The 11604-nt window shown below is 59.5% G+C and overlaps 2 protein-coding genes across 5 annotated transcripts; one reads left to right on the top strand and one right to left on the bottom strand.

The window, feature by feature from the left end:
- Positions 1 to 2052: 2052 nt before the first annotated feature.
- On the top strand, positions 2053 to 6480 carry LYPLA2 (lysophospholipase 2). Of its 4 annotated transcripts, none has more exons than XM_087446568.1 (10): positions 2053 to 2148; positions 2902 to 2953; positions 3594 to 3697; positions 4102 to 4167; positions 4654 to 4701; positions 4792 to 4862; positions 5004 to 5077; positions 5157 to 5258; positions 5362 to 5535; positions 5623 to 6480. In XM_087446568.1, the coding sequence occupies exons 3-10, from the start codon at positions 3657 to 3659 to the stop codon at positions 5671 to 5673; spliced, it is 627 nt and encodes a 208-aa protein (XP_087302694.1). In that variant the 5' UTR covers positions 2053 to 2148; positions 2902 to 2953; positions 3594 to 3656; the 3' UTR covers positions 5674 to 6480. The 4 variants fall into 4 exon arrangements, with proteins under 4 accessions (XP_087302694.1, XP_087302696.1, XP_004425778.1 ...); XM_004425721.3 differs by lacking the exon at positions 2902 to 2953 and adding an exon at positions 3968 to 3999 and having other exon boundaries at positions 2112 to 2148; XM_087446569.1 differs by lacking the exon at positions 2053 to 2148 and adding an exon at positions 3968 to 3999 and having other exon boundaries at positions 2929 to 2953.
- A 52-nt stretch (positions 6481 to 6532) lies between these two features.
- GALE (UDP-galactose-4-epimerase) lies at positions 6533 to 11374 on the bottom strand. The gene is made up of 11 exons (XM_014783978.2): positions 11277 to 11374; positions 9245 to 9370; positions 8984 to 9099; positions 8786 to 8899; positions 8346 to 8522; positions 7952 to 8065; positions 7796 to 7862; positions 7614 to 7699; positions 7421 to 7498; positions 7068 to 7182; positions 6533 to 6923 (listed from the first exon to the last, which is right to left on the bottom strand). Exons 2-11 carry the CDS (start codon positions 9363 to 9365, stop codon positions 6865 to 6867), a joined length of 1047 nt encoding a protein of 348 aa, XP_014639464.1. The 5' UTR covers positions 9366 to 9370; positions 11277 to 11374; the 3' UTR covers positions 6533 to 6864.
- Positions 11375 to 11604: the final 230 nt, after the last annotated feature.

The following is an 11604-nucleotide window of genomic DNA, read 5'->3' as shown; positions in this document are numbered from 1 at the left end:
TTGAAAGTCAGTACAACAATTGGAGAGAATTTAATGTAAAAAGAGGGGATTTGAGATGGTTGGTATCCTCTCCCTTGGGGCCGGCCCGGTGGTGTAGTGGTTAAGTGCACGCGCTCTGCTGTTGGTGGCCCGGGGTTCAGATCCCGGGCTTGCATCGATGCACCGCTTGTCAGACCATGCTGTGGCGGCATCCCATATAAAGTGGAGGAAGACAGGCACAGATGTTAGCCCAGGGCCAGTCTTCCTCAGCAAAAAGAGGAAGACTGGCATGGATGTTAGCTCAGGGCTGATCTTCCTCACAAAAAAAAAAAAAAGTATTCTCTCCCTTGCAGAAAATAGAAACAATTGATAATGGGAATTAGTCTTGAATCTGATCCTCTTGAGAGAATTCCTCTGAGGGATTGGCCCCACACTGTTGTTAAAAGGATATGCCCATGGTTTCTCCAGCCTGTCCTAGGGAAAGCCTGCCACCACCAAGCCTTGTCGAGCCTCGAAGTTTCTAAAGTGCAGCCTGAAGTTAACCAGAATGCAAACACAATTCTTGATGCACTAAGGGTCCTACTCACTCCTCAGCCACAGCCTCTTTGTTTTGGTTGGATCATTTTGGAGATAAAAATTAAAGGCTATGTTTTAATTTGGAGTAGGGGGGAAACAAAGTTAGAAATCTTAGAAAAGACTAGGCCTTGATTAATTCCACTAATTAGAGCACTAATCACAAGTAGCTCCTGGGACTGGGCCTCTGAATCTGAAGCTTCACTCTGATGAATTTGCTCAAAGTGCCACAGTGTCTCAGGTGACTGGGGTGGGGGGCAGGTTCTTCCACAAGCAGACCCAGCAGGGATTCTGTTGGGAGTGGGGGCAGCTGTGTTGTCTGCATCCACTCATCCCCTTGCTTCTGACTTCTGGTCCTGGGGCCTTGGCTTGCTGTGGTCCTCTGGACCCAGAGTTGTCCTGCTCGGAATTCTGATATTATAGGCTCTGTGACCTGTTGCGCACTTAAGACCAAACTGCCTCGACCCGGGAAAAAGTGCTTCGTTGAGCTTTTAATTTTACTGTTTTCTTTTAGTTCAAAGAAAAACTATCGTAAGTTACGCTGGGAGAATGCGTCCTGAGCTGCTGAGGGATGAGTGTGACTCACATCCTGTTTGCAGATGCCCACGTGTTTTCTCCTGGACATGGGCCTTCAGCTCAGTTTGCCTCCCCTTCCAGCCCTTCTGAGGACCCCATTTCCACTTTACCAGGGCAGCAAGCAACAAAGGGTGACTCAGTGGTGACCAAATGAAGCCCTTTTTGTTCTTAACTGGATCTCATCAGTGGTGCTATTTTGTGCACTGTCTGGATGGCATTGCTTGTGAGGGCGGAGCTAAGACAACACTCCCAGTGCCTGTCCAGCTGTCCTGATATGGCCGGTGTTATTCTCCCAGGGTCCTGTTTAGAGTCATTAAGCCCTCACACTGTGATTTGACAGTGTATATGGCATTTCCACACGACCTCATTTGAACCTAACAGCAAAGCTGTGAAGTAGGCAGGGTGGTCATTATCACCATTTTATAGTCAGGAAGCAGGTGCAGAGAGACAGCATTAAGGTGTAATCCTGAGATTGCTGTTTCCTTCCCTTCCCTGAGCCTTGTTTTCTCATCCTTAAAATTAAGACTGGAGAACCAGATGGTCTCTAAGGATCTTTTCCGTTCAGTGTGTAATTCCATCTATGATCCTGGAATAGGGCATTAAAGCCAGTGGTCGATACCCAAGACCGTAACGAAGCGCGCCCATGGGGATGGGAAAGTGGGAAACTGTGCCAGTTGTGACGAATGCCTGTCCTTCCGGACAGGTTTCCTGCAGGAGGCTCACGGGTGATGGCAGCAAGTAGGAGTCACACATGCGCTGTCCAGATTCTGCAGGTGACCCGTGGCTTAGTTACGGGGCGTGGCCCCACCGTATCCAACATGGCAGCTCCTGTCTGGAGAAACCCCACTCCCACTTCCGGGTTCCGTACCGCTGGCCAGGCTACTTCCGGCAGCGAGGTGGCTGGGTTCCCGGGACTCGAACGGAAGTTCCGGCGGGGGCGGCCGAGGGGGAAGAGTGTGTGTCTGTGCCGGAGAAAGAGGAGACTCGCCGGAGAGGTCTTGAACCCCCCAGGGAGTGGAGGTACCCTGGTCCCGGTCCAGCAGGCGGAGGGAGGGCACTGGGGGGCGATCGGACCACCGCGAGGGTCCTGGCGATGGGGAGGGGGAACCGTGATTGTGAGGGATGGGGGTGGGGAGTAAGGTGCGAAGAGGCGCTGTTCAGTCCTGGGGACTTTGGGGGTAGAAGGGGCAAGAACGGGGAGTGATGAGAGGGAAGTCAGGGTCGGAAGTGGAAGATCCCATTGTGGGGCGGGGGCTCCCAGGATCAAAGGTAGAACGCCCCTTTGTGAGCAGGAGCGGGTCCTGGGTCAGGGTAGAAAATGTCACTGTGGGAAGGGGGCGACCCTTGGTCAGAAGAGAAGTTCCCATTGTGGAGAGTGGCAGACCCTGGATCAGGGTGGAAGTTTTTACTGTGGGGAGGGAGACCCCAGGTCAGGGGGGAAGGCACCACTCTGAGAGGGAGGGGGCACCCTGGGATGAGAGGTGGAAGTCCCCCAGTGGAGAAGGAAGGGAATCCCAGCTCAGGGAGAAAGGTGCATTCCCCTGTGGGAAGAGGGACCCCAGGGTCAGAGGTGAGAGGTCCCACTGTGGAGAGGTGCACTTGGGGTCAGAGGTGGAAGATGGAAGCCTGTTTGGGGGGGTGGGAGGGGTGGGTGCTACTGAGAAGGGTAGGCACTTAGGGGCAGGTAGCAAAGCTTCCGGGGAGTTTGGAGGTTGCTAAGGATGGGGAGGAGCCAGCCAGCCTGACATTCTTTTGTGTGTTTGGGAGTCCCAGAGTGTGGTCAAGCGGGGACCCGTTTGGAGTCAGTGGGCAGCAGCAGCAACAGGTAGCCCCATTCAGGGAGGTGTGGGGCACCAGTTAAGGGGTGGGTCGTGGATGGGAGTCCATGTGTCTTCTGGGGACATGGGCAGCCCCCAGGGGCTCTGGGAATAGCTGAGCCGGGAACCGCTGTGATGGGGGCTGGATGGGAGGGAGGTCGAAGAAAATGTGTGTGTGTTGGGGGGTGGGTAGGAGCTGGAAGCATATTTCACTGGCATTTTTCTCCCCTTCATTTCCCAGTAGGGCTGGGAGTTGGGGAGGAGGGGACCCAGGGGCTCTAGAGAAGGGGGATGATTGGAGAGCAGGGAGGAGGCAGTTACCCGCAGCAGGGGATGCCCTGGCTCCCCTCCCCCACGGCCTCTAAGCCCTGCCTCTGTCCCATCTCCAGCAAGCTCAGGCCGTGTACAGGGCCAAAACCAGGCCACTAGGGTGGCTGCCTCTGCTTTTCAGCCCTGGAATGGAGGCAAACTTCCGACCTGCTCTGGCCCGAGACTTCTTGCCTACCTTTGCCTTGTGCTTGGGACAGAACCTGGAGTGCTATGCGGGGCTGATGGTCTAGGCAGGCCCTGGGTTGAGGCCCTGCCCCTGTGTCAGGAGTCCCTCCCCTGCCTGGTCTTGCTCTTGACCACTCCCCTGACTTCGCACAGGCCCCAGCCGTGGAGCCCTGCAGTGTATGTGTGGTAACACCATGTCTGTGCCCCTGCTCACCGATGCTGCCACTGTGTCTGGAGCTGAGCGGGAAACGGCCGCGGTAAGTGTCCGCTCCTACTCACTGCGGCCCCCAGGCCAGCTGGGGAACTGGCTGGAGGGGGTGTGGGAAATATGGAGGTGGCAGTGACGAGAAGGGAGCAGCCTGAAGCCAGGAGGCAGGAGGGTAATAACCTGTTGGGCCCATTACCTCAGTTCCCCCAGGTCCTTGGGGGTGGGGGATGGGAGGCCAGGAGTTGGAGGACAGAGGGGGAATGATAGCGGGATGATGACTGCCCTCTTCCTCATCTCCCCACCTCTGCTCCTTTTCCAGGTTATTTTTTTACATGGACTTGGAGACACAGGGTGAGTGAGCTGGGGAGGGGCTCAGTGGGCAGGGCTGGAGAGGCCTGCCGCCGTCCCTTTCTCCCTCTCCACATCCGTGCCTTTCTCCCTTCCCTCCTACAGGCACAGCTGGGCTGACGCCCTCTCCACCATCCGGCTCCCTCACGTCAAATACATCTGTCCCCATGCGTGAGTGTCACCCCAGCAAGGAGGGGCTGAAGATGAGGATCAGCTGGGGAGTGGTCCTGTGGTCCCAGGCCTATTCTCCCCTCCCAGCTGCATCTGGGGCCTGGGCCCAGGGCAGTCAGAAGTGCCATTTTCAGCCTTCACTCCTGTGGAGCCCTCAGGAATGAGGTCCAACCCCAACCCCCAGCCCCAGGCCTCCTAGACCTGAGGCCTCCTAGCACCAGGACCTCCTGTGCCCCTTCCCCAAGCACTCACCGACTGAGCTGCAACCCCGTCACACCCGAGTGTTGGGCTCTGCTTCTCCATCGCTACTGCTGATGCCCAACCACAGCCTCCAGCCCCACGTGGCAGGTTGCCTGGCAACACCTTAAACACAGGCCCTGCCTGCTGGGAGGGGCCACAGGGGCTGCCCTGCCCCCTCCCAGGCTCTCTGCTGTGGCTTTCTCATCCCTCCTGAACATGATGGCCCATCTTGCTGTCTCTCCCCAGGCCTCGGATCCCTGTGACACTCAACATGAAGATGGTGATGCCCTCCTGGTGAGTTTGGGGAAGGGGGATGGGAGCCGAGGGAGCTACAGGAGGCTGGCCAGGGTCTTCCAGTAGCTGCCAATGCCTCTGCTCCCCCAGGTTTGATCTGATGGGGCTGAGTCCAGACGCCCCAGAGGACGAGGCTGGCATCAAGAAGGCAGCAGAGAACAGTAAGGCCCCAGCCCCTCCTCAGCATCCTCCCTCTCCCCCTCCGTCCCCCAGGAAAGTGCCGGGCAGTACCTCTGTCTGGCTCCCTTCCTTGGGCCCTTCCAGCAGCTTTGCCCCCACCTAGTCTTGCCCCCTCCCCCCAGTCAAGGCCTTGATTGAGCACGAGATGAAGAACGGGATCCCTGCCAATCGTATTGTCCTGGGAGGCTTTTCACAGGTGAGAGGAGAGAAAGGTGGGTTGGGGGGTGGGCGAGTGAGCTGAGCCCTCATGACTTCTCCTTCTCTCTTCCCTCCAGGGTGGGGCGCTGTCCCTCTACACGGCCCTCACCTGCCCCCACCCCCTGGCTGGCATTGTGGCATTGAGCTGTTGGCTGCCTTTGCACCGGGCCTTCCCCCAAGTGAGTGTCTCCACGACTCTCCTCCAGCCCTTTGAGCCTCCCTATGGCTTGGGGATTGTGCTGAAGCACTGGCCTTGCCCTCTGAGTCCTGTCTGGCCCACAGGCAGCCAACGGCAGTGCCAAGGACCTGGCCATCCTTCAGTGCCATGGGGAGCTGGACCCCATGGTTCCTGTACGGTTTGGGGCCCTGACGGCCGAAAAGCTGCGGTCCGTTGTCACACCCGCCAGGGTCCAGTTCAAGACTTACCCAGGTGTCATGCACAGCTCCTGTCCTCAGGTCAGTGGTGCAGGGCCACTGCCCACTCCCACCCCTCTCCCTCCTCCCTCCAGCCAGGAGCCTCTCACAGTCCCCCCTTACCCCCAGGAGATGGCAGCTGTGAAGGAGTTTCTTGAGAAGCTGCTGCCTCCTGTCTAACCAGAGTTGCTGGCCTCCAGCGCATCCCCCACCTCATGGGGGACCCAGCACGTGCGGCACCATCTTGGATCTGAGCCGGTCGAGCCCGTCCCCACCCTCCCTGACCCGTCTTCTTCCCACAGGCCTCTGGGGCAGGCGGGCCGAGGCCTGGCCAGGCCCTGCTTCCTGGCCTCAGCCACCTGGCTGTCTGCAGCACGGGGTGGGCTGCTTTCTTATCCCATTTCCCTGGAGGTGGGCCCCCCTGGCAGCAGTATTGGAGGGGCTGTAGGCAGCGGAAGAAAGGGGCCTAGCCGCTGACCCACTCACTCAGGACCTCACTCACTAGCCCCGCTTTGGGCCCCCTCCTGTGACCTCAGGGTTTGGCCCATGGGGCCCTCCCAGGCCCCACCTACCACCTCCCACCCCAACTGATTCTGCCCAGATAATCGTGTGTCTCTCCTGCCTCCACTCCAGCTGCTTCTCAATCATGAATGTGTCTGTGGCCCCAGGCCCCCTTGCTGCTGTGGGCTCCCTGCCCCTGGGCAGGAGTGTTGGTGAGGGGGCGGAGTCCTTCGAGGGGGTCTTCCCTCAGCTGTTTCTGACTTGGGGCTGGGCCCTGCCTCCCCATTACCCTCCTCCCCCGCAGGCCTGGAGCCTGCAGGGCTGCACTGAGGCTCAAGGTCTCCCCCAGCTGTCTCACCCCCACGCTGTCCCCAGGGGGTGGTGGGGGAGGAGTTGTGTCTCGTCTTCTGTCTCCATGTGGTTTTGGGTGTTTTTCTTGTTGTGTCCTGGATTCCGATAAAATTAAAGAAATTGCTTCAACTCTTAGGCATGGCTGCTTCTATCCGAGGGGTAGAGAGGGACCACATGCAAGAATCTGTCCCAGTGTAAGAAAACTTTTTATTTTAAATACTTTGGAAAGCTCCTTCATAGCAGTATAAATTAGTGCCTGGGAGGAGGGTGTTTTGTCTCAGGGCCCTGCCTCCCCATCTCACTCTTGGGGGTGCTGATGGGTTCCCAGACCCTGTGAAAGAGAAAAGTTAGAGACCCCGACTCCAGGTCAGTGGAGCCCTTGGCCTCATGCCTGGTGGGCTGAGTGGGCCCAGCTGGGGTTTGAGGTAGGGGAGCCTCTGAGACCCCTGGGTTCCTGCCAGAGGCTGGAGAGCAGGCAGTTGTTTCTGTTCCTTTTCTGGACCATGGTAGGGGAGGGTCTTAGGCCTGCGTGCTAAAGCCTGAAGGATTCTGCTTCTGCCAGCGCCATAGATCTTCACCTGTGATAGGGTGAGGTGTGTGGTCAGGGTCCACATTGGAGTGCAGGGCCCCCCAACCTCAGGCAGCCCAGGGTGGGCATGCCCAGACCGAGTCAGTTCCTTCTTAGCCCCTAACTCTCTCCCAGGAGTCCAGCCGGCACTCACACATCCTGTCCAGCCCTAAGGCTGCTGTCCAGCCCAACTCCTTGAGGGCCAGGCTGGGGTTGGCATAACAGGCAGCCACATCACCTTCCCGCCGTGCCACCACCTTGTACGGGATCTGCAAGAGAAGGGGCAGGCATGGCTTACCTGAGCTGGCCCTGGCCTCACCCACCCAGCTGCTGAGCTGGCCCTCAGGAAGTGCAGGTGCAGAGCAGGGGCTCGCTTGCGAGCACCGGGTGCTAACGCAGGCCAAGTAGACGGGGCAGTGCTGGGGTGCCCGTCAGGTAGGCTAGTGGGAGGGGCCCAGGTCTGCTGCTGCTGTGAGTCGGGTGGGGTGGGGTAAACGGTAGGCCTACCTCCTTCCCGGAAGCCTTCTCCATGGCCTGGACCATCTGCAGCACCGAATAGCCCGTGCCGGTGCCCAGGTTGTAGATCTGCCCAGGAGAGTGAACAGAAATTGGGGGGGGGCTGGACTAACCACCCCTCTGGGCCCCATTTGCCCGGGACTCCATCTCCTTCTCCTCCCTTGCTTCTCCCTTCTCTCCCTACCCGGCAGCCACACTGCTCCTTCAGCTTCCTCAAGGCTGCGATGTGGCCCTTGGCCAGATCCACGACGTGGATATAATCCCGGACACCTGCAGAGGAGGAAGTGGTTGGGGAGGAAGGTTCAGTCTAGTCTGTCCCACCTCAGTCTCTCTCCCACTCTTGAATCCTCCTGGTCCTGGGCTCACCTGTGCCATCCTCTGTGTCATAGTCGTCACCAAAGACATTCAGTATCTCCCGTCGCCCGATCGCCACCTGGAGTGGAGATCAGGTCAGCTCTTCCTAGGCCCTTGGCACCAGCTGTACCCCCTCAACCCTAGGGCCACCCCCCACTTCTCCCTTACCTGGGAGACATAGGGCATGAGGTTGTTGGGGATGCCCTGGGGATCCTCGCCTATGCGGCCTGAGGCGTGGGCGCCTATGGGGTTGAAATATCGCAGCAGCACTGCATTCCAGGCCTGTGGGACACAGGTCACATCGGGGGTAGGGGCCCAGGCTGTGTGAGCCGGCTGAATCCTGAGCCCTTTCCCCCCAAGCCCCACCTGTTCTCTGTCCCTAGAAAGGAGCAGAGGATTGGGCCCTCCCCCCAGTGCTGTGACCTTGGGCAAGTCACCACCGCTTCCTGAGCCTTAGCTTCCTCCTTGCTGGGAGTTGCTCAGGATCCCATTCTCAGGCTCATGGGGAAGCCATGAGGAGTCCATGAGCGGAGCCAGGGCTGGGTCAAGGGGGGGCCCTCACCTTGTCTGCCTGGCACAGGTCCCGGATCATTTCCTCAATGAAGAACTTGGACTTGCCGTAGGGGTTGGTACAGCCACCTGTGGGGTGGGCCTCGTCCAGGGGCAGGTACTGGGGGTTCCCGTACACGGTGGCTGAGCTGCTGAACACCAGGTTCTTCACCCCGTGGGCCCTCATGATCTGGCCGTGGAAGGGAGGCGTCAGGGGCCTCTGCCTCACACGTTATTCCCACCCCCTTACTCCTTCACAGGTGGGTGAGGCTGAGGTATGGGCACTCCTATGTACAGATGGGGAGACTGAGGCTGAGAGGTAAAGAAAACATGTGTCCAAGATGATACAGCTTGGGCCTTGTCTGACTGTATCCTCGGGCCCTTAACCACTGTGTTTGGCACTGCCCGCCTGGCTAGAGGTCCTCCCACTGTCTGTGTCCTTGCCCGTCTCACCTCCAGAAGCTGGATGCTTCCTGTCAGGTTAACTCTGTAATAATCCAGAGGCTTCTGCACTGACTCGCCCACAGCTTTGAGCCCCGCAAAGTGGATGACCGCCATAAAGCTGTGCTGCAGGGGCAGAGCCGGGGTCAAAGGTTGCTTTACAGGCCCTGACCCTCGGCAGTGCCCCCTGCCTGCCTGTCAATCACCCACCTTCTTGAAGAGACACTGTAGGGCTGCCTGGTCCAAGATGTCCATCTCCTCAAACTCCACAGAGCGGCCTGTCAGCTCCTGAACCCGCCGTAGGCTTTCAGCCATGGAGCCCTCTCCTGGCCATCAGAATCAGAGGCGATGGGGTCCCGGGTTCCCAAGAGACTAGCCAGACACACACACACACCCCTCGAAGGTGGAGGTGGAAGCGAGGGTTTTCCTTCCATCCTCTCCAGAAGCCCCAGCCCCCTGCCCCATGCTCACCACGGATGGCATTGTGGAAGTTGTCGATGACCACAGGCGAATAGCCCGCCTCCAGCAGCTCCAGCACTGTGTGGCTGCCGATGTAGCCAGCCCCACCTGTTACCAGCACCTTCTCTGCCATTGCACCTGGCCCAGGACACAGAGTCTCAGAGGTGGCTGAGGCTCCCCACTCCGGGCCTCCTCCTAGCTGGAGTCTGGCCTCTGGAGGGAGGCAGTAGTGTGTCCTAGTTAATAGGGTGACTCTGGAGTCAGCCCTGGTCCAAGTCTGGATCCACCACTTTCTGGCCTTAGGCCTTGGAGAGCACTTATCCTCTCCTGGCCTCAGTTTCCATCTCTATAAGATGGAGCTTATAATTGTACAAATATGTGGTGGTGTGAGGGTTCAATGAGGTGATGTTTTTCTTTTTCTTTTTTGCCAAGGAAGATTTGCCCTGAACTAACTTCTGTGACAATCTTCCTCTATTTTGTATGTGGGTCGCCACCACAGCATGGCCACTGACCAGCATGTAGGTCTGCGCCTGGGAACTGAACCTGGGCCGCCGAAGCAGAGCCCGCCAAACTTAACCACTAGGCCACGGGGCCGGCCCCTAAATGAGGTGATTTTACAGGCCTGCTGCATGGTACAGGCGGGGAACCTGACTCACAGGTGCTGTGTTTTCTAGTCCCAATTGACCTAAGGTTGAGAATATGGAACCTGAGGCTCCACACTGCTTTCCCCAAGGTGTCTGGGGACTGGACAATCCTGGGCAGAAGGAAACGTGGCAGCACTGGGACTCCCAAGAGCCCAGGAAGGGGTTCTGTCTGCTCAGACTCAGGCCTTCTCAGTTCCTCTGCCACCACTAGGTGTAAACTGGCTCTCAGGTTGGTGACTAATACCTCCTGCTCTAGGCAGCCCCCCTGACTCCCTCTTCCTCAAGGGGAGCTGGGACGAAGCTGGAAATATACCAGATGACCTCAGGGTGGGGTGCTTTGCCAGGCAGGCTGAGCCCAGCTCTGGGGCACAGCACTGCAGTCCTGAAGAGGGCCCCACCCCACCCCAGGGCAGCCAGGCTGGCTCAGGCTCTGCCCATGCCAGGGCCAGACGGGTCACTACGGGCTTGGAGCTAGGCAACACTGAGCCAGGGGGTGTAGACGTGGCTTTGGCCCCAACTCCACTGCCAGGTGTGCACCTCCGCCCTGAACAAACTCTGAGGGCAGAGTGAGGAGGAAGTCCTAGACACTGAGGCCTTTCATTCGGCCTGGCCTGCAGCCTCCTTCCTCCAGGCTGCCTCAATCCCCTTCTGGGCTCACTTTACTCCCAGCCGCTTGACTGAGTGCCTGCTGCATGCCAGGCTCTGTACCAGTCACTTTTGCATTATTTTCTTGAAGTCCCCCAACACCCTGATGAGAAAGGTGTTATTACTGGCACTTTACAGAGAATGATACTAAGGTCAGAGAGGTGAAGTAATTTGCCTGAGGTCACCCAGCTAGTGACAGCCGGGCTAGAATCTGGATCTCCGGGCTCACAGCCCTGCCCCTCTCCCCAAGCAGTTCGCCCTTCCCCCGCACTGCTTCCTTCTGGACTCTGCTCCCGACGCCGAGGCCGCCCCCGCCCCCACCCCGCCGAGCTCCACGCACTGTGCGGACCCCCGGGAAGTGGTCACGGAGGGGCCCTGGGAGGCAAGAAGGCTGGTGAGGCCAGCCTCGGCCCGGACGGGCGGGGCGACCTCGGTCAGCTGTCGCCTCCTCAGTTTCCCCGGTCTGTATAACGGAGGGGAGAAGGCCTGGGCCGTGAGCGCTCGAGTGCGCTGGGCCTCGGGCTGGGATTGGGGCCGCGGCTCGGGGGGTCTGAGCTACGAGTCCCCAGGCCGGGAATGAATGAACCGGGCCGCCCCAGCCAAGGCAGCAGGATCTGAGAGCTGGGAGCAGCGGCGGGCCCGCCCAGGCGGGACTCTGCCCAGAACGCAGCCCGGACCCCTGAAACTCTCCCTCCCTCCCGGCGGACCCCCCGGCCCCTCGCGAGCCCGCCCGGCCCCTCATTCGCCTCCCGAACCTGCTCGGGACCGCACGCCCCGCGCTGCCTCCAGCGGCGCCGCCTCCCGCGTCCCCCGTCCGGGTCCCTTTAAGAGCCGACGGCCACCTTGGTCCCGCCCCCTCAACGCCCCCAAGGAAACGTGTCACTTGGGAGACGGCACTACGGGGCGCCGAGAGGACAAAAGGCACTGCGACTTCGAGGCGCCTGCGCATTGCACTCCCGCAGCGGGCAGGAGCGGGCGGCGGCGTGGACCGGGGCCCGGGAGCCGAGCGCCGGAGGTCCGCTGCCTGTGCGGTACCCGGGTCCCCGCGCCAGGCGCGAGCGCGCCGGGAGATGGGCTCGTCGA

The sequence above is a fragment of the Ceratotherium simum genome, chromosome 22 (genome assembly GCF_057802395.1).
Source record: "Ceratotherium simum simum isolate JZ-2026a chromosome 22, ASM5780239v1, whole genome shotgun sequence".
Classification (NCBI taxonomy): Eukaryota; Metazoa; Chordata; class Mammalia; order Perissodactyla; family Rhinocerotidae; genus Ceratotherium; species Ceratotherium simum.
This window is presented reverse-complemented; position numbering and strand designations above follow the sequence as displayed.